Genomic DNA, 22,825 nt, shown 5'->3' with positions numbered 1-22,825 from the left:
CTGAGCCCTTTGAAGTCTTCACAGTAAAGGCAGCATCCGCAGCATCATGGGAGGGCAAGAGCTTCTGTAGCCTCCCCAGGGAGGGAGGGGCCTGCCTGAGTGAGGAAAACAGACTCTAAAGCTGGCTGAGTAAATGGCTCTCCTGCATTCCCGTAGAGGACTTCCCCACTGAAGTTCAAAGAACTGGCCATCCCGAGTAAGTCCAAGTGTGTGCATGTGGGTGGAGGAGTGGAAGCTAACAGAGTGAGTGGAGAGTTGGGAGACCGATGTCCTCTGGTCCAAATCTTGCTATGGAGGTTGGTATGGGTGGCATCTTCCGGGCAGGGGCTCCTGCTTGCTGTTGAATACTCTTAGTTAGGATCGGAAGTAGAAAGACAGTGACTGCCCCTCAAGAGCAGCGGGAGCTGTGTGGTAAACAACACAAAGGCAAAGGGTGTCTATCTATTGAGAAAAGACCTGCATGCTGACATGGGTTGGAAGAAACAATCACTTGACAGTAACGAAGCCATACTCCTTGGGATAGTCACAATGAAGCATGTCCTTCCTCACAGACAGCAAGCCTTGATTTCCTCCACACAGGGGAGTAAGGGTCTCACTTGGATCTTTGGCTCTCTCGGCTACAAAGCTGGACCACGCAGATCGCCTGCAGATCTGTGGCAGGGCAGACCTACCAACAATCATTCCACCGACCTGACAGACACTGCTGAGGGTAAGGCAAATATTTGACGTCACTGACGTCACTGACGTACGTGGTTGAGCATCCCTTAATCCAAAAATCTGTAACCTGAAATACTTCAAAATCTAAAAATTTCTGACATTTGTTTTACACACAAAATAAACATATAGACTAAAATTGCCATTAGTGCTATGGGCAGAAGGTGATTATGAAACATCAATGATTTCTGTGTTTGGATTGAGTCCTATCCCCAAGAAACCTTATTATGAATATGTAAATATCCCAAACTGTGTAAAAATTGGAAATCTGAAACCCTATGGTCTCAGCATTTTGAACCATGGGCATTCAACTCACAGAATGTCCTCATATTTCAGCACTATCTGAGGCAAGTCCCTGTAAGTCTGAGGTATTTGAAAGAACAGTACCCAGTACAGTCACTGTTAATCGGATCACATGTAATGATTCCTATACTAGTGTCTCCACCCCATCATCCCAGTTTTATTGAGACAGGGTCTCGCTATTCCTATACCAGTTTTTAAAATGAGGTTTTAAAAATAAAATCAGCCAGTGCATTAAAGGCGGTGGTGGCACATGCCTTTAATCCCAGTGCTCGGGAGGCAGAGCCAGGCGGATCTCTGTGAGTTCGAGCCTGGTCTACAGAGTGAGATCCAGGACAGGAACCAAAACTACACGGAGAAACCCTGTCTCGAAAAACAAAACAAAACAAACAAACAAAAATCATCACGGGAAAATAAGTGACGTTGTGCCATAGAAATTTTGGTGGCTCTCTTTAATTCTCTCATTTGTTGATTCAATTGTTGGGTCTTTTTCCCTTTGCCTAGAATAACATATTTATAGCAGCTGCCATTTAGAGATATTTACTAAATGTTAAGAAATTCCTTAATACAGAATTATTTCTCAGCCATTAGTTTTCTAGAATCAGAAAACTATAGAATGATTTTAAGAAAAGTTGAAAATACACATTTATTTTGTCTGTTGTGTTTTGTTGACTACACTCGTTCTTGAGAGTTTTCATGTTGCATGGGACCCTAGTCCAGCACTTCTAAACCCACAACAAGATGGCTAAGCTAAACTGACCACAGGAGTAGGGTCAGGTCCACCAAACAAAACCGTCTCCATTGGCAAAGGGTCACTTGGCTCAATGCACAGGTTGTCTGGGGAACTTGCTAGGAGGGGCATCTGCCAGACACTGGCTGTATCTAATGGCAGCTCCCTCCTGCTGTTAGGAACCTCAGAGGACAAACCCAAGCTGACCTTGGCAAGGCAGTTCCTGAGGGGTGGCGGATCCTCTGGTTCATCATCCAGAGATAAAGCATCCAAGTACAGGTTCTCGCTGGCTGAGCACCTGTCCGACTCCTTCAGTTTGGAAAGCGGCCGGTCTTCAAATGGGATGGAGTCAGTGTCTGCACAGGGCCATATGGACACAGGTCGGGGCGCACGGAGGCCTCCTTGGTGTGGGAAAGGGCGAGTGTTGTCTTCCTTTTCACTGCAGAGGAAACTGCCACTTCTCCGGGGACTGTTCTCTTTCTGTAACTGCAGAAAGTTACAGAACTGTTGAAAATGGAAAGAATCAGCCTCCCTTCCCAGTGTGACAATTTTTCTAAGACCATCCTTTCTCCACTATGTTGAATTGCAAGTGTCTACCTGAAAAGGCTTGGCTAGAAGCAAATGTTCTTAAAATCATGACCTCAGTTTCAAAATGTCCTACAATAATATCACAAATGCAAATGCCTTCTAAAGAAAAGCACACTTTACCAGGACTATGGAATCTTCCTGATGCAAATATTTATGTTTTGAGGGGTTTTGCTGTTGTCTTCTTCATTTTTGTTATAGTCCAATAATTTATTTATCAATTTGTGCTCACGGGAAATTAGACTTTTTTTTTAAGTTTAATGGGAATAAGCATTGTGTTTAGTACTTTCTTTTGCAATTACCTCCAGAACTTTAGTTATGCTCCATGGAATACTGCCATGAATGGCAAACTCCTGAGGTGAACCCCATTTTCCTAACTGATCCAAGGCAGATAACAAATTCTATATATAACCCAAGTAACTGAACTGGATTGTGGCCACACGGTGCTAAAGACAACTTTAATTTTGCTCGAGAGAGTTCTAACTTAGCTGTAAAGATGACTGAAGATCTGGCCTGACTTGGTAAACTGAAGAAATAGCGGACAGACAGGTCACTGGGAGTATCGAGGAAGGGGCAGGGGACACAGTCAGTGAGGGGAGCACTTGTCTAGCGCATTCAAGGCCCCGGTCCAATCCCCAGCACTTCAAGGAGGCAGTGGCTGAAGCTGTGGATGTGTGCCTTGCTGCTTTGCAAGCAAAAGTGATTTCCCGACTCTTGCCCAGCTCAGTGGAGATGTGCAGACAGGTGAGCTGGCAGAGGGGCCTGGAATGTGCAGTTCACTCGGCAGATAAGCACTTTCTTCCAGTGGGAGATCCCAAGTGGGGGTATTTTATCAGAGAGCTATGTAAAATCACAGAGGGCCGACGGGATATCCCAGGGCTGTGGCTCACAGGCTTCGGCTCTCTTCTTTACCGCCTCTCTCTTTCTAAACACTTATAGAAAGTGCAATCGGGGCCTGAAGCTAGTCTCACCTCGGACTTTGTGATAAGAGACTGCACACTCTCCTAGATTGACTATACCCTTGAATAAGTAAATTATCTAACGATCAGAATGTCATTTGGATTTCACTGGAAAGAGTGGCTGACTCAAGATTTCCAATCCTCAAGTGCTGAGATGGTGGAGGAAGTTCTTAAAAAAAAAAAAAAAAAAAAAAAAAAAAAAAACCCTCAAACCCAGACTGGCTTTTAGGAGCATCTTTACAGGTTGTCTCTCTGAAGCCATTTGAGTCCACATCCATGAGCTTGCAGGGGCGTGGACTGGGAATGGTCAGGAGGAAGCTGGACAGGACCACAGGACCCTCAGCTCATTTTCTAATTTTGGAGGCGTTCAAACAAACGTCTTTGAACGTTATTGCTAGCCTATGAGAAGACAGGGGTCCCCCGCCAGCAGCCAAATCGTAGATGCCAGTCTGTGTCAGGTTCACTGTTATATGAGGGAACAAACAGATCACTCCAGATTTGAGCTCAGCTCCCTCCACTCTCTCCTCCCCCTTCCTAATGACACATTTCTTCGCAGTTCCCTTAATGACGCTAAATGCTTTACTTAAAAATATATATAAAAAGGAAAGCTTTTTATTATATTTCTCTAACGCATGTCAGTGCGGATGAGTTTCAACACATGATCATCTCCCAAGTTATTTTGGGCAGAGAATTAAAATGCAAGAATCGCATTGGAAGCTGTAAATGTGCACTGAGGGTGTGTGTGTGTGTGTGTGTGTGTGTGTGTGTGTGTGTGTGTGTGTGTGTGTAGGGGGAGAAGGAACGACCAAAGAGGAGAGCTATGAACAACCACGTTCTAACTCAATAAAGTGGGTTTCAAAAATAAACCCAGGCAGCCAGCAGCAGTTTGCACCGGGGCTGCTAAGTGTCAGATTTCCTGAAGAAAAAAAAAAAAGAACCGAAGCGGCTAGAGCTGGCAGTCCCTGCTGCCCAGATGCCTGTGTGCTGCTGTAATAGTATAAGGGATCCTTAACGGATAGGGTTTCCTGGGGCTGCACACCTACTGTACTTGTGATCTTGCAGCGGAATGACATTTAATGCAAATAGAAAATTTAACAGGTTTGGATTTCAGATAATTGAACACAACAAAAAAATCTCAAGAGTGTCACCTTACAACTAGGTGGAAAGAAAGAGGTCGCCTTGTGCACAGGTTTTAGAAGACGGGCTGGCTGTTCAGGTTCTAAAGGTAACTGACTCGAGAAAATTAATGGGAGGGTGAATCGTTGACATACAATGGTTCCTTTTTTTTTTTTTTTAGCTCCCCAAGTACAAGTATAGAGAGAGACATTCTGTGACAGTGAACTGGGAGCTGACCAATCCTATGGAGAAATCCAGTGAGACTCCATGAAAGTTAACTAACCCCCCAATCCAACGTGGGCCGAGATAAGAGTTCTACCAGGATAGAGGAGACACGCCTTAGCCACATTCCCATAGTTGTTCACCACACAAACCGCCTCATGTGGCATAGAAATGATGCAGGAGTTTAACGACACCGGGCAAGTATGATGCACATGTCCTGGAAGTGGAAAATGGATTTACTGCTGCTTCTCTGACTGTCCGTATCAAGTTATCACAGCCAAGGTTATTCGGCTTCCCCGGGGGCCAAGTATCAAGTGGACGCCGTGAGGAATATTCAGTTACATTTCTTGCTCGTCTATGGAATGTGCAACTAGACATGAAACCAGCAAGCAACTGGACGAGAGCTGAAACCTGTGCGTATTTCCCCTTGTACGTACACCTCCATGGGCATCTGAGCCGACCTCCTCTTTCAGAGAATGCTCACGTACAGCCGCTGTACTAGTTTTCAAGTTGGGCAGTGAGATCTCTAAAACCCTATCCCATGTGGACGACTCCCGCGGAAAGGCTAGACTTAGTTCTCAAAGCCGCAGCTGCACGTCTGCAGCATCCTTTCATCGTGGACCGACCTGACGAGCAGGGAATCCTGCACAGACGCCAGGACCTATACAGCACAGGTGTGAGGGCCAGGTGCACACCTGAAGCGCCAGGTGCACACCTGAAGCACCAGGTGAGGTGACAGACAGTTCAGCCCTGGGTCACTGCTGCTTCAGAAACTGAGTGTTACCAGATGTGTCTGACCAAGTTCTTCTTTGCTAGAAATTCCTTACTCCCCCAAAGAAACACAAAAGCCTCAGATACCTGCTTAACTGACTAAAGCAGCCTGTGACAGGATCAACAAACAGCAATGACTAGGCAAAGGGGACCCCCAAAGGCCCATGACAGGGGACACCATGGCCTTACAGGGTGTGGCAGGGACACAAAGCAGTGGCCAAGAAGTACCTAGTACCAGGCCTGTTGTTTCCTAGGAGATAAAACACTGCCTCTTGGAGGGAGAAGAAAGTGTCATGAGACTTACAGGGCCCAAGAACCACAGAAAGAAGATTCACCAAGAGTTCCCCCCCCCGCCCCCCAAGGTTATATAAGCAGTTAACAGTTGTGGAGGAAGGAGCTGCCTGGAGGCTGAGCTGCCTACAGTTTGTGCACCAGAGATGCAGCTCCTGTGAATCACGATGCTCCAGTGGGCTTTTCAGTGAGGATTCTACCCGGGAGCCACCCAGGCTCCTGTAAGGAACCCCTCATCCATGGTGCTGTACGTAACCCCAATAAACTCAGCGCTTCACTAAACGAGATTGGGGTGGAATCATACTTGGCCTGTAGTCAGAACTCCATCTGGGGCAGAGACATCTGTTCATGACTCCTAAGAAAACGTCAAGTTGGGTGTGATAAATTGGTGATCATTTTGTAAGAATGCATGCTACTGTTAGCCCTGGAGTTCTGCCTCGCGGCAGACCCACTCAACAGAGCACAGATGCTAGGCACAATCTGGCAGATTGTTCCACAGTGCTGTATTTCCAAACCACACAGGAAATGGTAACTTTCCTCTTGGTAGTATTTGGAGGATTTTGAAGTGGAGCCATATCAAATATTAACAAGGTGACTCACTGGTGATCAAGCCCAGGAAGGCCTCCGCTCCTTCTATCTGTAGTGGGCTTTCTTCCTCTCTACTGCTTCTAAGTCAAAGGCTCTGGCCATTTTTAAATCACGTGGTTCACTCTGCGTCCCTCCCTATGCAAACTTAAACTTGAATTCACCTTTGCCATTCAACCTTAGCACAGGAACGGTGTCGTACAGGTGGCTGGAAGAGCTTCATTCTCAACAGGCTCTCACATTAACGCAGGCAGTGTGAGCGAGCATTGATAATGGAGTAATGCTGTACTTTATCCTGGTTACCACTTCGAACTGACTGATATTTCTTGAGGCTTTGGGCATTTATAGGAGTGACAGGTTGAAAAGAGGCAAGGTATCTGTGGGGATGGGAATCCAGCCAGGGAGGAATTCAAAACCCTCTCCTCAGCGTGACGGGAAAACTGAATCTGCACATAACTCTGGCCCTACTGCAGCTATCTAAACCACACCAAGCGCACGCAATGCAGAGAATGATTATCTAGCGGCAGGAAAACAACTCCCTCTGCTCTCCCCACATCCATCTGAGTTTGTTTATCTGGAGATGATGAGCTACCAGATACCTCCCTTGATTCTGGTCCTATCTAATCACGGCTCAGCAATACCACAGCAGGAACACTCGCCAGCCAACAATGACTTCTAACTCAATTTGGTAATTACTTCACTAATGGGAACAATTCCATTCAGGCTGCAGCCATCACCACGACCAGACCATGTCTTCTGTGGCCATCCTAAGTGTTAGCTTACTCTGGGGAAGGACGGATAACCCGAAATAACCTCCCCTTTCAACTTTAATCTTCAAATCCCTTTAAAAGATCCCTTCTCAGCCCCTGCACATGTATATAAAGGCAAAATCGCCTACAGACTCTGCAATGAACGGATGTGTGTAATGGAAGGGTGTGATGATTCACCTTGACTGTCAACTTCACTGGGGTGAGAAATGTCTAGATTAGTAATGCTGACCTGGGTGTGTTTGTTTGAAAGCCAGGCCTTTCAATTAAGGCCACTACATCCTGGGGGTTCTGACCTAATAAATGAATTAATTCCTAGACAAATTCAAAGTTGATGGCATTACCGGAAGGTGCTGTGGGATGGTCTGTATGTCAAGTGTGTTGCTGATTGGTCAATAAATAAATCACTGATTGGCCAGTGGCCAGGAAGGAAGTATAGGCGGGACAAGGAGGAGAATAAAGCTGGGAAGTGGAAGACTGAGTGAGAGACACTGCCAGCCGCCACAATGACAAACAGCATGTGAAGATGCCGGTAAGCCACGAGCCACGTGGCAAGGTATAGATTTATAGAAATGGATTCATTTAAGCTGTAAGAACAGTTAGCAAGAAGCCTGCCACGGCCATACAGTTTGTAACCAATATAAGTCTCTGTGTTTACTTGGTTGGGTCTGAGCGGCTGTGGGACTGGCAGGTGAGAGAGATTTGTCCTGACTGTGGGCCAGGCAGGGAAACTCTAGCTACAGGAAGGTGGTAGAAGATAAAGAGATGGGGGTCCAGTTCGATGAAGTAGGTCCCTGGGGCTGTGCCCTTGGAGCTACAGCCTGCCCAGTCCTGCTTTATTATTCTCCCTGCTTCTCTGTCCACCATGAGACGAAGTAGCTCCTCTACCAGGTGCTCCAGCCACCATGTACTACCATCCAAGCACATCGCACCAAGCAACCACTGACTGGTACAAGGCTCCCACATCTTTTAAGTTGTTCTCACAGGTATTCTGGTACACGAAAGTAACTAACACACGCAGAGCACGGGAGCAGACCTCCGCTACAGGAAACGTAGCACTTCACACTCATCCTCTTAACAGAAAGCAGGAGACGGCAGCAAGCTCCTTTCTCTAGGTGCCCCTGGCCAGGGTCGTGAGCTGTCTGCAAGCTGCCCGCGCTGCTGCAGCTGCTGCCCACTCAGGGGCTGCGGCACACCTACCTGCTCCACCCGCCACAGCAGCTCCTCCTTCTGCCGCCCCCACTCCTGGCGCTCGCTGTCCAGACGCTCCAGCAGCTCCACCTTCTCTCGGTTCCAGTTCTTCTCCCGGTGATGGATCTGCCAGCGCAGGTCCATGACCAGGCCGTGGCTGTCAGCCAAGAGCTTCTGGTGGACCTCTCTCTCCTTCTTCAAGGCCCCTTTGCCCTCAGCAGAGGAGTCGAGCTCTCCCAAGCTTTTCTCTGCCTTCTCTTCCAGCTGCCGAAGAAGAAGAAAAGACTCAGGAAGACCCTCCCTGAAGCACAGCACCGGAGGGAGAAAGGAAGCTCAGGATATCTATCTACACATGATCCCAGGATGCATACTTAAGCCAAGCTGGACCGATCCCGTGGGAAAACAAAATGAATTTCATTTTTAAGGCCAGAATTAAGAATAACGGGTGTAAAATCTCATAGATTGTGGAGCACAGCTCTTACAGACCCCTTCTTAAAACTGCACCTCCCAGTCTAAGCCACTCTGTTGTCGGCCTCTACAGCTCCTTGAAGGTGATACCATGCTTGGTTCAATATCTTTGGCCCCTTTCTGGGACAAACAATGGAACCCAATATTCTTTAATAAATGTCTGTCCAATCACCAGGGGTGAAATATAGAAACCATAAAACTACCAAAGAAGAAACTGGTAGAAATGAGAGAGAAAAGACACATTATGCCAAGATGGCAGCACTAGGGTATGCATGTAGGTCTCCTTCCTCTGGGTACCCACGAAGCATCCTCTTTATCCTAAGCGCTCTCGGTTCCTAGAACCGTCGGTGCAAGGATTACACAAGACTTCCAGTTGGAAACTATGTGAGTCAGAGAATGATGGGCACCCCTAAGCAGCTGAGGCAAAAAATTCAAACAGGATAAACGTGCTGGTTGGCTCCTGTCAACTTCAAACAAACCTAAACAGATCTGGGAAAGGAGATCTTAATTCAGAAAATGCCTCTTTTAAGACTGGCCTTCAGGCGAGCCGGTGTGGTATTGTCTTAATTGAAAATGGATATGGGAGGGCGCAGCCCATTGTGGGTAGTGCCATCCCCAGGCTGATGGTCCTGAGTTCTCTAAGAAAGCAGGCTGAGCGAGCCATGAGGAGCAAGCCAGTGAGCAGCACTTCCCCATGGTTTCTGCGTCAGCTCCTGCCTCCAGGTTCCTGCCTTGCGTTTCTGCCATGGCATCCTTCAATGATGGACAGTGATATGGAAGTGTAGGCTGAAACTAAAACTCTTTCCTCCCCATGTTGCTGTTAGCCAGGATGCTTTATCAGAGAAGTAGAGACCTCACTAAGACAATTTAAAATTCTAAATTTCAAAACTGAAGGAGAAACCTCTTCTAACACACAGAAATGAAAACGTACAACAAAAACAGTTCTTGCCAGTGGAGCTGCCCTCCCAGACCCGCAGGGGAGGTTCTTTAAACAGAAGGAATATGGGACCAAGACTTGGATCTACCCAAAAATGCACAATGGAAATAGCAAATGTAGATATAAAACTCATTTCCTCCATTTAAGTTGATTTTAAACATCACTTATTCTCTGAAACAAAAAACAAAACAAAAACAAAAAACAAAAAAAACCCCCACAGATGTGATACATTTGTATTTACGGCATATATAGAAATAAACAGTGGTGGCACAGAGGATGGGGAGGGAGATGAAGTTCATGCTGGTCAAAGATCCCAGGTACGCCAAGGTATGCTGGTTAGGGAAGAGGCACCTTCAACTACGGCCTCCATCAGACTGGCGTGTGCACATGTCTGCAGAGGGTTTTCTATTCAGAGAGCCTCGGGGCTTGTGCTAGGTCACTAAGGACTGACTCAGTGGAACAGAAGAGCTGTGTTTTGCTTTGCTTCCCCGCTATGCTAGAGACCCAGCCACGGGCTGCACACATGCTTGGCAAGTGCTTTTATTTTGAAATTGGTTCCAGTCCGTGACCAAGGATGACCTCAGACTTGGGATCCCCCCTGCCTCAGCTTTCCTACAGGTATGCACCAGCAAGCCCAGCTAAGCAAAGATGATCCCATTTGTCGCTGGATCCTCAGTATTTAGAGCAAGGATTAGTTTGGGAGAAAAACAAAACAAAACAGAGATTTGGGTTCCCCTGAAAATATCTAGGTTTTTGATTTGTATTTAAGTAGAAGGCCAAGCTGCGTTGAGAAGGCAGACAGCATTAGGGGCCATTCACTGATCCTGGGCTGCGCATGTGGAAGAAACGTCCTAAACAAATGAGGCAGAAGATAAACGGTCTGTGGTACTACCTGGCTTCTGAACTTGAGGTCCTAGCTCGTTTCCTGGCGAGAAGGCACTCTTCTCCCCTGAGGCTCTATTTGTAGCCAACCCACTGGTGGATCTCAGGCTCCTCTGAGACAAAGATGCAATGTCTGAACTCGCATCAACAAATATGTCTTCCTTCTTATTTACGTGGATTCCCTCACCAGTGGTACTTCTAAAGGGATGTAATGACACCTCCTGGAAGAGCATCTTTGCACATTTCATGGTAGACTGGATGCCAGGATGAATGGAGAATCTAATAAGAAGCCTTCGCCTGAGCTGCCAGGAACCATAGCAGGGCCACGGTTCTATCATTTCATAGGTTTGGCCTGAATGACTCTGTTCCTACCTCCCCAAGGACTGTGAGCCCTAAACCTGAAGTCAGAGGACAGAGCAGGCAAGCTTGTGAAATCTGATGGTGGATGGCAGTAGGGGTGCCCAGGGTCAGTGGCAGGACAGGTAACCTTGGAGGTACCTAGGTTCACGTGGCAGGACAAGTGAACTTGAGGGATGCCTGGGCTCAGTGGTACTGCAGGCAGACTTGGGGAGGTATCCTGAGTCAAGTGGTGGTGGTGCGGGTGATCTTGAGGGGTACCTGGAGGTCATGGGTCAGAACAATGAACTTGGGGAGTCCTAGGAGAGCTGTTTTCTTTTTGTCTTTTATCACAATTGAGGCTATTTACAGGTATCTCCTTTTTAGGAGACTTTTTTTCCTTTCATGACTGAGCCAATCCATATAAAATTTTAATTAGTTTGTAGTTTGCCTCGCAACAAAGGCTAGAAAACGCATGACACACACAGACCTTGTTCCTGCCTTATGACCTGGAAGCACCCTGGAGCAGCAGACACTATACGGGAGACACCCAGAGAAGCTGGCCCGAGCCACACTCCCAAGGCTGGGCTGTAAATCCTCGCTGGAGGTGGGTCACACGGGCTCTTCCCACGCTAGCACTGACTCAGATTTCAGCAAGCTGCCCCTTCGGGGCCTCAGTTTCCTTGGTATAAATGAAAAGGAAATTGGACTTGACAAGATTTCCAAGCCATGAGTGGAAGGAAGCTCCTTTCAATATTTCAAAAATTCTAGCCGGGCGGTGGTGGCGCACGCCTTTAATCCCAGCACTCGGGAGGCAGAGCCAGGCGGATCTCTGTGAGTTCGAGGCCAGCCTGGGCTACCAAGTGAGTCCCAGGAAAGGCGCAAAGCTACACAGAGAAACCCTGTCTCGAAAAACCAAAAAAAAAAAAAAAAAAAATTCTAAAGGGCAGCCACATGTTGCCCTTTTTCAGAGTTGACAAAACCACAGCCTGAAGCCAGGACACTGGTGCACACCTTTTATTTCAGCACTTGGGAGGCAGGGAGGCAGGTGAATCTCTGGGAGGCTAGCCTGGTCTACAGATCAAGTTCCAGCCCAGCCTGGTCTACACAGCAAGTTCCAGTCCAGTCAGAACTACATAGTGAGACCCTGTCTCAAAAAGAATAGAAAAAAATAAAATAAAAAAACCCTCTACTCTGGCTTCCTGTGGTTCCGAACAGTCAGTCCACATGGCGACAACATCCTGCTGGCTGTCCTTCAATGGGTCTCCTCCACATCCTTGTTTAGCGCCCAGGGAACAGAGGAACTTGGGGGGTAAGGCACTTCCCTGACAACCTCACCCCCCCCCACCCCCGCCCTTCCCTCCACCGGGGTTGCTATGGAGAACTTAACTGCATCTTCCTCACTCATCATGGACAGGGAAGAGGGGGACAGGCACAGCGTTCAGGAGGGAGGTGGCCCAAGGGGGCAGGTACCTGCTCCAGGCGGCACTTGAGCACGGCCCACTCCACATCCCAGGCAGCCTTGTCGCTGGCATACTGCTGCTGCAGGCGGAGTCGGGCATGCTCGTCCTCCCGTAGCTCCGAACGGAAGTCCTCCAGCAGGGCCTTGAGGGCCCTGAACAGCTGCTGGTTTTCCCCCACCTGTGGGAACAGAGCCAGGGGATGTCACTAAAGAGTGTCTCTTAGATGGTGGGGGCTGCAGCACCTGCCAGGTTCCCTGCAGAAGGCACCTGTGGGTGGGGTCTACAATCACCCAATAATGGCAAGATGGTCCCCACCCTGGCCAGAGGCCTCCTGAGGCCAAGGCTCTGAGTAGGTGTGTTCAGAGAATGGACCATGGATCGGTGCTGTGGGCATCTACAGCAGAGGCGCTCTCAACCCTGAGGGCTAGTTTAGAATCAAGAAGTGGCCAAAGGCCACTGGGAGCCATTGGCTGTCCAGACACACTGTGGGACTTCAGATATCCAGGTCTCAGAGTTGGGCTGGGCACTATGGTACAGCATCACTCCAATGCCAACTATTGAAGCAGAAGTCATCGACGAGGGCCTAGAGCTCTCAGAGACACAGGGCGGTCACTCTTGGACTTCTGGTTACTACTAGGCTATGACAAGGACAAGTGAGGAGGGGATGGGAGGGGCTTTTGAGAGCTCCTAATTAAAGCCGGAGGTGAAATGCTCAACTTGCTCACACGGCGTCTGCTGATTCCAAGACTGAGCTATTAACTTATTACCGTTTGTACTTCACATAAAAGCTATTAGGCTTTCCAGACCCTGCCCAGCCTTTGAAGACACACTTCAAAACTTGGATTCCTGTTTTAGTGTGTTGGCGCGAGCATTGTATCACAAAGTCGGGCACACAGCCCCTGTAATCCCAGCGTGGGAAAAGTAAGAAAGAAGGACCACAAGTTGCAGGCCAGCCTGGGCTACACAGAGAGAACCCATCTCTTAAGAACTAAAGAGGGGGAAAAAAAAAAAGGAGGACGTTTGTCTGAATTAAATACTCTAAGTCAATTATAGCTCTTTGATATAATGGGCGGCTATGACCGGTCCTTTCCAATTAAACACAAGGCACCAAGTTCGCGAGTTCTTGATTGGATGTCCTTGGTTTGGTTTACTCGGGAAGCACGGGGAACTAAAAACTAAATCCCACCTCACACATTTAAGTGCCACCCCAGGACGTCAGAGCCACTGGTTCACACAGAATGCAGAAAATTCACTCACTGTTCTACTGAGCAAGTACACAGGCCCCCGCTCACATTCTACACGCAAGACCACTTCTCAGTCATGCACCTTCAACTATCTGTCAAAGGACAGCCATAAAGGCGGACCAGCACACAACAGCAGACTTACTGGAAACATTTATAAACTCCGTTGTGTGGTTCTCAAGTGTGTGGATTTCACAGATGACAATCTCGTGTCTCCAAGACACTTCTGAATCCACTAACCAGAAAAGACTGTTGCGCATGGGAAGAATCTAAGGTACTATGTGTATATGTTTATGTTTAACAAGTGAATCCAATCACCAACAGCATATTGATTAACTGGAAGTGCATAGCTGTCCCCGCAATTTATGAAGAAGTTACTATATCAAATCTAGTTGGTTTTGACAGAGTGGTAAGGCCTATCACCATTTATTTCTTTTTTAATTTTCTGACGGTGAACACCAATATTTACTTGTGACAAAAGGCATCAAGAGTAAAATTTAGTTAACGTTTGAAAACCTTGGCAGACAGAAAACTTTCCAGTTCTGCAGTCCCTGCTGCTATGTAACAATGTTTGCCCAGTCCTCCTGGAGATGGATGCTTATGAACATGTAAAACTCCACATCACAAGTACCTTCCAGGGACATAAGTGTAAACAGCTGGGTAAGAAAAGGTACTGCACCAGTCCTCTCAGAGATACACAGCTTCAGAAGGACACAGGGATGGCAGGGGTTAAGAGGACTGACTGGTTGCTCTTCCAGTGGACCACGGTTTGACCCCCAGCAACTACTTGGTGGCTCACAACCACTAGTTCTAGGGACCCAACACCCTCTTCTGGTCTCTGTGAGTACTACTGATACACAATGCACATACACTTGCAGGCAAATCACCCACAAACATAAAAAAGAAATACACATTTTCACATAGTATGTTCTGAAGAGTGATATGTTTTATGAGAGATTTATTTTCACCTTTAGATCTTTAAATAAAAATCACCTAACTTTTGAATCAAATGAAATGTAAGCGGAAAAATAACCATAATAATTTTGATCTGGTCTTGGGGCAGTCAGTCATCCCATTTACATGGAAGAAAACGCAGTGAACCATGTAATCAACACTTCTCCAAGAATCCCAAATCGAATAAAGGCTCAGCCTGTGATGGCTCAGCTCCTGTACCACATTCTAATAACATTAGAATCATGTGATGATTCAGCCCCGTGTTACATGACCACTAAGGACATTAAAACCAGGGCTTTACGGCCTCTTTGCAGATTGAAAATTTACTTTCTCTGGAAGCAAAGTGGGCACTTTTCGGCATTAGCAGATATTGGATCCGATAAAAATTAAGCCTTAATGTTTCTATGCACATTTGGGTCCAAGTTATCAGCGTAATACTCCACAATCCAAGGACAGTATTCGTTACCACAAAATGACCTCCAAAATGGCTTCGGGGTGAAGATGGGCAATGAGAGCAAGCAAGCCTTGTTATCAAAATCACCCAAGGACCCTCTGTGGGGTGTCAGGAAGCCAGGACAGCTTTTTGCCATGAACACACAATTTCCATGTCAATGTTTCTGGAGACTCTTGTGCTATGGATGGGCATCGTTCTTCTAAATGGTTTTTATGTACACGCATAAATCCAGTCATGACAGTCACCACTACTTATTATTTCTTTTTTAAAATTTGATTTATTTTATGTATTTTATGTGTATGTGTGTTTAGTCTCCATATATGTTGATGCACCACATGCATAGTTAACAGATGGTTGTGAACCACCATGTGGGTCCTGGGAATTGAACCTGGGTCCTCTGGAAAGAGCAGGTAGTGCTCTTAACTGCCAAGTCATCTCTCCAGCCCCTACTTACCATTTCTTATGGGCCAGGAAGTGTGCTAACCTATTCATCTATATGACCTTTTATTTCCTATCAATCTTGATGCATTTTATACCCAAAGAACTAAAGCCTAGGACAAACAGGTATGCCAAGGTCCCACTCTCTAGACTATAACTTAGGCTCATCTCCACCACTAACAGACAATCCAAGCCAGAAACATTTAAAATGTCACATTACAATGTGCCAAGTTGTTTTCTTTTCGTTTTGTTGGGGAAGTCATCCTACTCTGAGAAACTGTCGTGATGGGTGATATCACTCTGTATGCTGTGAATGTGTTGCTCTGATTGGTTGATAAATAAAACGCTGATTGGCCAGTAGCCAGGCAGGAAGTATAGGTGGGATGAGCAGAGAGAATAATTCTGGGAAAAGGAAGGGCTGAGTCAGGAGTCACCAGCCAGACACAGAGGAAGCAAGATGTGAAGGCAGAACTGAGAAAAGGTACCAAGCCATGTGGCTAAACATAAATAAGAATTATGGGTAAGTTTAAATGTAAGAGCTAGTCAGTGGTAGGCCTGAGCTAATGGTCAAACAGTTTTAATTGATATAAGCCTCTGTGTGTTTAATTGGGTTTGAGCGGTTGCAGGACCGGGTGGGAAACAGGAAAACTTCCAGCTACACTGTCGTCTCCCTCATTAAGGGAAATAATAACAGTTGAACCACCAAAAAAGTCCCCTTTCTCATGTCTTTTCTGATGCCTCCTGCTGAGATAGGTTTCAGGGTAAAAAGATGATCCAAAGTAAAAGGTAAAAGGCAAATGTATCAATCCTAGGAGGTTCTCTGTGAGTTCAAGGCCAGCCAGGGCTACATAGTGAAGACCCTGATCCATAAAGATTTGGAAAGTCATTTGGACATAAGAGCTTTTTGAACCTTTCAGGTCAGAGTCTAGCTATGCAGCTTATGTTTTATACATGGTTTATATATGGTTTATACATTTTAGTACAGGTAAGTTTTAACCCAAACAAAACAAAACAAAAATACCATTTCCCAAATCTCTTCAAACTGGATGGTCGGCAACAGTGACTTTACTATTTCCTATTCCTTAAGGCATTTAAGGGCATCCCAGTCCTTCACGGCTCATCTCTCTGGGGTAGGGCACTTTAAAAATCCAAAACTGAGATCTGTGCTCATGGGTCATATGTTATGACAGGTTCAAGGTTGGCCTTTAGTCCCCCAGATTGCCTTGCAAGCCTGTGGTACATTCAGAGCAAGTGAAGCAGGAGTATGGATAAGGTCATATACCAAGATACGTGTGATGCAATGCCAGATATTTTTTCAGAATCTGAGATTTCTGAGATACACGCATCACATGCAATTGTAAGTAGGCGAAGAGTGAAGCCACCATGAACTCTGCCTGGCTTACCTCTGAGCCATTCATTCCCTTTGGGAATGGGCTTCATCCCAAAGTAAATGGGATATATTGACCTGCCACTGTGGGGTGACCCACAAAAAGCCAGTCACAAAACAGAGGTGATGGCCTTTGTCTCTTATTTATTTCACCTACTCACAAGACAGGGGAGCTGCCCTGATTGCCTGGCTCATGCATGGCCAGTTTCCATTCAACAAAGGCGAGAGGGGAGCTTTTGTTGTGTTCAATAAAAGCAAACAAACCAATCCCAGGCAGTCCCCCACCTATTGGCAGGAAACCCCAAACAAGACCTTAAAAGGATGGATCCGCATATCGGCAACATTTTCCGAAATAAGGCATTTGTCACTCTTCATTGTTATACTGAGATTAATTCAACATTCTTCTCTGAAGTCATTATCTTTCTGCAGATAAAAGAATGGGCCCCTGAAGACTGGCCTTCAAAGTATAATCTATGGTGGGAGTTTTCAGGAATGGTACTTACTTTCATGCAGAAGTCATTTGCCTCTGGCTGGGAATGTGCCAGCGGCTCATGGCCAGGAGGGCTCTGTGCCTATCCAAGAGTCCCCCCAAGAATGAAATCAGGTGGGTGAGGGCCTCTTAAGGAGGTACACGTTTAGTAGGTTAGACACAGAGTTACCAGCTCACAAGATGAAAAACCAGGGCAGGTTCAATCAAAGTCAGGGGATCATTGTGGCAACAGAACCACTGTTCAAAGAGCATTAGGATGGACACACACACACACACACACACACACACACACACACACGCACACACTCCTCCCTTGTGGAAGGGATGCTATAAACAACTTAGTGTGGTGAATTCTAGGAGGAAGGCTGTGAGGCTGAGAGAGTCCTTTTACGAAGTACTTTGAGCACCTCTGAATTTTTACCTGTGTGTGCAGTTTCCGGAGACAACAGCCGCCAAGACACCACAAAGACCAACTGTGTGTGATCATGTGCTCTGGTCTGGATTGCTCCAGTCTGGATTGCTCTGCTCTGGTTTGCTCTGGTCTGGCTCCTAGCTAAGCTACAGAAGCTGCAAGGTCTAAAGAATAAACCAGGCCCTAGTGCACAAAGCTAAAATGTAAACACTATCTAGGCTCAAGAAGGGAACTTTTTAAAGATTTAATTTTTCAGGGACCAAATCCAAGGCTTTGTGCCTTTGAGGCAAGAGCCCTACTACTGAACTACATCTACATCCTCAGTCATTGAGGTCTGTTGTTTTGTTTTTTAGACAAGGTTTTGTTACGTAGTGCAAGTTGGCTTCTAACTTGAAATCCCCCTGCCTCAGCCTCCTGAGTGAGAGTGGTAGTGCATAGTTCTGACATGCTAATCTATTAGAAGTGCTCTTTCTGCAAGTTTCTTTATCTTGGGAAGCGGGGGAGACAGGCAGCATGGACAGCTAGAAAGCAGCAAGGCTTCAAGTACTCGATTTAGTCAAAGCCCACTGGTGGAGGGAAGGCTAGCTTTGGGGGCAGCCTCTTCAGGCTTCGCCACTGCAGCTGGACCACGGACGAAGGACCCTAGCAGCAGGGTGAATGAGGCTTAGAGATTAACGTGAAACCATATTTCTTAAGCATTTGCTGTGAATCGAATCTTATGCTAGGCTTTCCACAATCACAGTATAAACTGTGTCATATCTCTGGGCGTCAGAGTAACGTTCCTTTAATTAATTACTCTAATGCCAGGAAAACAAGCTGTTTTCTCTGTAGTCATCCAAGCCACCCCGTGACCACAGGGTTGCAATTCTGGCAACATGAATCACCTGTGTCTCAGTCCTCGGTTTCAGGGATTACTAAAAAGAGTACGAAATGCATAAACAGCCTTAGGAATGCTGGCCTCAAAGTGCCACGGGGCAGCCTACACCCCGCTTGATGTGAATGATACAGCTGGTTCTCCCCGGCTTTCAGCTTGACAGAGCAGCGAGGAAAATAAAAGCGCATACTGTGCTTGAGAAGAAGGTCACTGCCATGGGATTGTGTCACTAAAGACTGGGAGGCAGGGAACATTGGCACAACCAAATGTTTGCCAACCTGATGAATTTTGCTTCTGACCCGTACTCAGTGTGAGTCGGTACATTCGATATTTTTTAACTTCTCTGAATATGATACATGTTGCCATCTACAGCGCTCCACGGTGAGAATGTGTACAGCAAGATACAAATCCATGACTGGGGCTGGAGAAATTTTGTTACTTTTTGTTACTTGCTCATTCATCCATGGGAAAGCTGATTGGCGGTGTTTCCCATGCTACTTCTCACTCCCTGAGGTTCTCAGGGCTTGGTGGGGGCCGTGGTTCTACACAGAGGCTCTTTAAAACACATGCAGTGACTCTTGCATCCAGGCTGCCCAGCTAACAACCGTACCACTCCCTGAGAGGCAAATCTTCTAATGGAGGACGTTCGTTCACTCTCAGCGAACCAGGTGTCGTTACACAGGGCTCATTAATCTCCTGTCCTCTTCCGAACGGCACTGTGCACGCATTTGCTTTTGCTACTGCGGGCTGACAGACTCAATGAGATGCAGACCTGATTCTGACATGCGCACTCCCCCATCAGCCCATCCTCCAGCACGCTGTCTGCAGAAGAAACTCACATGTCTGCCCTACTTTGAAGAGTAACCACAGCAGGCAAGGGGAGATAAACATTCAAACGCTCTGATGGGTGGTTCTGGCTGAGTGACTTTACATTATTTTTTCGCCCCCAAGGGTAACGTTTTCCATGACTGTTTAGAAAACCGGATGTGTGGCATCTCTTCCCTTTTCCAAAGCGTTTGGATGCGCTTTTGGGAAATGCCCACCGCATGGTCTTGGTTGTGGCAGGTCTCTGTCTATTGATTGGAGCCAATCACAGACACCGCAGAGGCCCGACAATACCTCTTTTCAAAACAATAAAATGCCTACATTTTAAAGCTTTATTCATAATTTGTAATGTTCTAGTTTCTAACTAGATCACTGCTGGAAAACTTATTCCATGACCTCAGATCTCCCCGGGGATTCTGGCACACTGACGCACTTCCTGATGACTCGGAGGAGAGGCTCCTTTGAAAGTTATTATCTTCATCCTGAGTCACATTGTTCAGGGACAACGAAGGTGGGTGGGGTACAGACAACTGTTCTGACTTGTATATGAAGAGAAAGTAATATCCCCCCGGCCTGCACTCCAAAGGGCACCACTTTCTCATTGGAATCCGCACTGAGGGCCCGGTGACAGCCATCTCCCACTTGACACACACCACTTTGGACAGAGGGGACAGGTGAGAAGCAGCAGCTGCTGAACACACAGCAGGCGTAATCCAGAATGCCTGTGGCTGGAAGGCTGGGCCGTGCCCAGTGCCAAAACCTGCACCCTTACAGCAGCAAGCAGGCAGCCGGGGTGGGGACTCCAGGCTTTCTGCACAAGCTCTCTGAGAAGCCGCGTAAGCTCAGAAAGAACTCAGAGAGCCACCTCAGGATCTCAAGTCTCCGAATCAAATAGAGTCGCCACTTAGTTAGAGGAATGTAAAAATAAATAAATAAAAATAATGAAGTTTATGTTGTCAATAGTGGGTTAGGGGAGAGTTGGTCTTCAGGGTTTGTCGGCAAGACTCACTGTCACCAGACATTTAGTAACATTTAAACCCCACTCCTCTTTACACATGCTATGATTTTTTTTCAAAGTGTCACCATGTATTTTCATTTGGGTGTGTGTTTTAAGTGGCCCAAGAGAAACGTGAAATACTTTGTGCATGATGGGAATTTAAACAAATACTTCTTTATTTCTCCCTATCAACTAGGTTACCACCTCAGTGCTGTTGGCAATGACTATTCAGTTAAACACTAACCAAGAAGTCCTGTAACGTTGCTCCCAGGGTATGACAAAAGTGAGTATTCTCTCTTCTTAAAAATCTGTCTAATGAATATCTTCCTTCTGTCTAATGAATATCCAAGGACGCACATACTCAATAGATTTGATCTTACAGTGGTCCTAAGTTATGGGTTAATCAAATGAATAGATGAGCTGACACTGGAGTGAATGGATGAGCAGCCTGACGGCTGGTAACATTCTAGCCACCCCAACTCTATCCCCCAATACCGACAGGTGGTCAAGTCAGTGGAGGACTTTGCTGCAGCCGGGAACATCAACAATTTGGAATAAGATGACAATATACATGTAGTGGGTAGCTGTTCTGTCTATGACCTTGAAGCACCACCCCCAGAGATATAGCAGGTAACTGTCCTATCTGCCTATGACCTTGAGGTACATGCCCCTGGGGCGTGGCCTCTCTGAGACCCTTAAGACCTGAGATGCATGCAGGCAGCTCCCTTGTGAGACTTGCATGTGAGACAGATCCAGGTCGGCTGGAACAGCGTTCCAGAATCCTTGTCAAGTGAGTTCTTTACCTTAATAAATTCTTTGTCCTTTAAACAGACTCCGTGGATTTCTCCTTATAGATACATGGCCTAGTAGTCTCCTCCAGCTGTATAGAATGCTAGGCTTAGAGCTAGGCACCCACCTGCCTGCTGAGTGGTCCCCCTTCTGTAGTCTGCAGCCGTGATCCATGTTCACCGATGTGTACCGGGGAGTGTGGGGCATGCTCTCCCATGGGAAGGCCGCAGCCTCGGTCAGCATCCTCTTGGTCTGTTCCATCTGTCTGGTGGCCCCCCTGGACGCTGAGCTCCGCAAACCCAGGCACATTGTCTGGCTGTTCACTCTGAAAGCAGCACACAAGATCATAACTTTGCTTATATTCTTTTGTTCTACAGACTGACTTTTCCCCTGCGATCGAGTCTCATTATGAGAGGAGCCAAGACTAGCCTTTGTGTGAGACCAAACTCCTTGTCTCACACAAGCCTCCTCCTCACACTGGAACTGTGTGTGTGGCCTGTCAGGTAACCGCTCACCTTGCAGGTGATCTGGTCCTCGGTCGTTTCCCTCAGATGCTAGTTTTACTTACCACACTTCTTTCGCTTAGGCAGCAAAGGTGCTTGACATGTAAGAAACGATTAATGACAAGCCTTATGCTTTGTAGATTACGTTTGCTCACAGTGGCAGTTTTATAAATGACAGGAGGAGGAATTCCAGGGTATTGATCAACAAGAAACCTCACAACCGTATCTAGGCCTGGCTGAACAATGTGTTTCCCTGTCATGGATGCTGGGAACCTGGTTGAATTAATTTTTAAAGATGTTCTTCAATCTGAGGAAAGAGAATTACCACTCGCAGGGTAGCTCAAAGGGCTCCGAGTACTCCCAGTGCAGGAGCAGCGGAGTTAGTAGCTTGTGTGGCTGCGCTGGCTGCCCACGCTGTGTGTGTAACCGTACCATGACAGAAAGCAAGGCTGAGGAACAGGACACGCAAAGCCACGGGGCACTGGGACTTGTGCAGTCAAGAACTGGTCAGTGGTAAGCACGGCGGCCCACACCTGCAACCTCAGCAGTCAGGAGGCGGAGGCACAAGAACTTCTGTGTTCAAAGCCAGCCTAGGCTACATACAAAGATGCGGTTTCAAAAAACAAAACAAAACAAAAAACCTAAGGGGCAGGAGGGATGGCTCAGGACCTAAGGACCCTGGCTGCTGTCGCACAGAGCGGGACCTGGGTTTAGTTCCCAGCACCCACACAGCCCCTCACAATCATCTCTTAACTCCAGTTCCAGAGGGATCTGACACTCCCTTCTGGGTTCTGCAGGCCCCAGGCACCAGGCACACACATGGTGTACAAGATCTACAAGCAGGTAAGACACTTGAACACCAAACAAACAAAACTAAATAGAAAGCGACACACCCTGCTCTCTAAATCTAGGAACTGAGACACATGGGTAAACATGGACACATGCTGGAGCCCAGGCCAAAGACATGAACTCACTGAGACCCACGTGATGTTAAGAGAGAACCAACTACTCCAAGTTGTCTTCTCACCTCCGTATGCATGCTATGACATGTGTAAACATATACAAAGTGACCCACACGAGGCTCAGAAGAGATCCTTACAGAGCTGGAGGGATGGGTTCCAGCATGTAGGGACGTGCAAGGACA

The 22,825-nt window shown here is 46.9% G+C and overlaps 1 protein-coding gene across 7 annotated transcripts in view; it reads right to left on the bottom strand.

The window, feature by feature from the left end:
* Mtcl1 (microtubule crosslinking factor 1) overlaps positions 1 to 22,825 on the bottom strand; it is a 120,531-nt gene that overhangs the window by 10,588 nt on the left and 87,118 nt on the right. For all 7 annotated transcript variants that reach the window (XM_052750190.1, XM_052750192.1, XM_052750191.1 and 4 more), the window contains 4 exons: positions 21,306 to 21,503; positions 12,328 to 12,495; positions 8,241 to 8,495; positions 1,952 to 2,230 (listed from right to left, as the gene is read on the bottom strand). In XM_052750190.1, coding sequence (XP_052606150.1) covers positions 1,952 to 2,230; positions 8,241 to 8,495; positions 12,328 to 12,495; positions 21,306 to 21,503 — 900 coding nt within the window. The remainder of the gene's footprint in view (positions 1 to 1,951; positions 2,231 to 8,240; positions 8,496 to 12,327; positions 12,496 to 21,305; positions 21,504 to 22,825) is intronic.

Source organism: Peromyscus californicus, unplaced genomic scaffold (assembly GCF_007827085.1).
Source record: "Peromyscus californicus insignis strain IS unplaced genomic scaffold, ASM782708v3 Scaffold_21__1_contigs__length_65335640, whole genome shotgun sequence".
Classification (NCBI taxonomy): domain Eukaryota; kingdom Metazoa; phylum Chordata; class Mammalia; order Rodentia; family Cricetidae; genus Peromyscus; species Peromyscus californicus.
The sequence above is the reverse complement of the archived record's forward strand: the minus strand, read 5'-3'. Positions and strand labels throughout refer to the sequence as shown.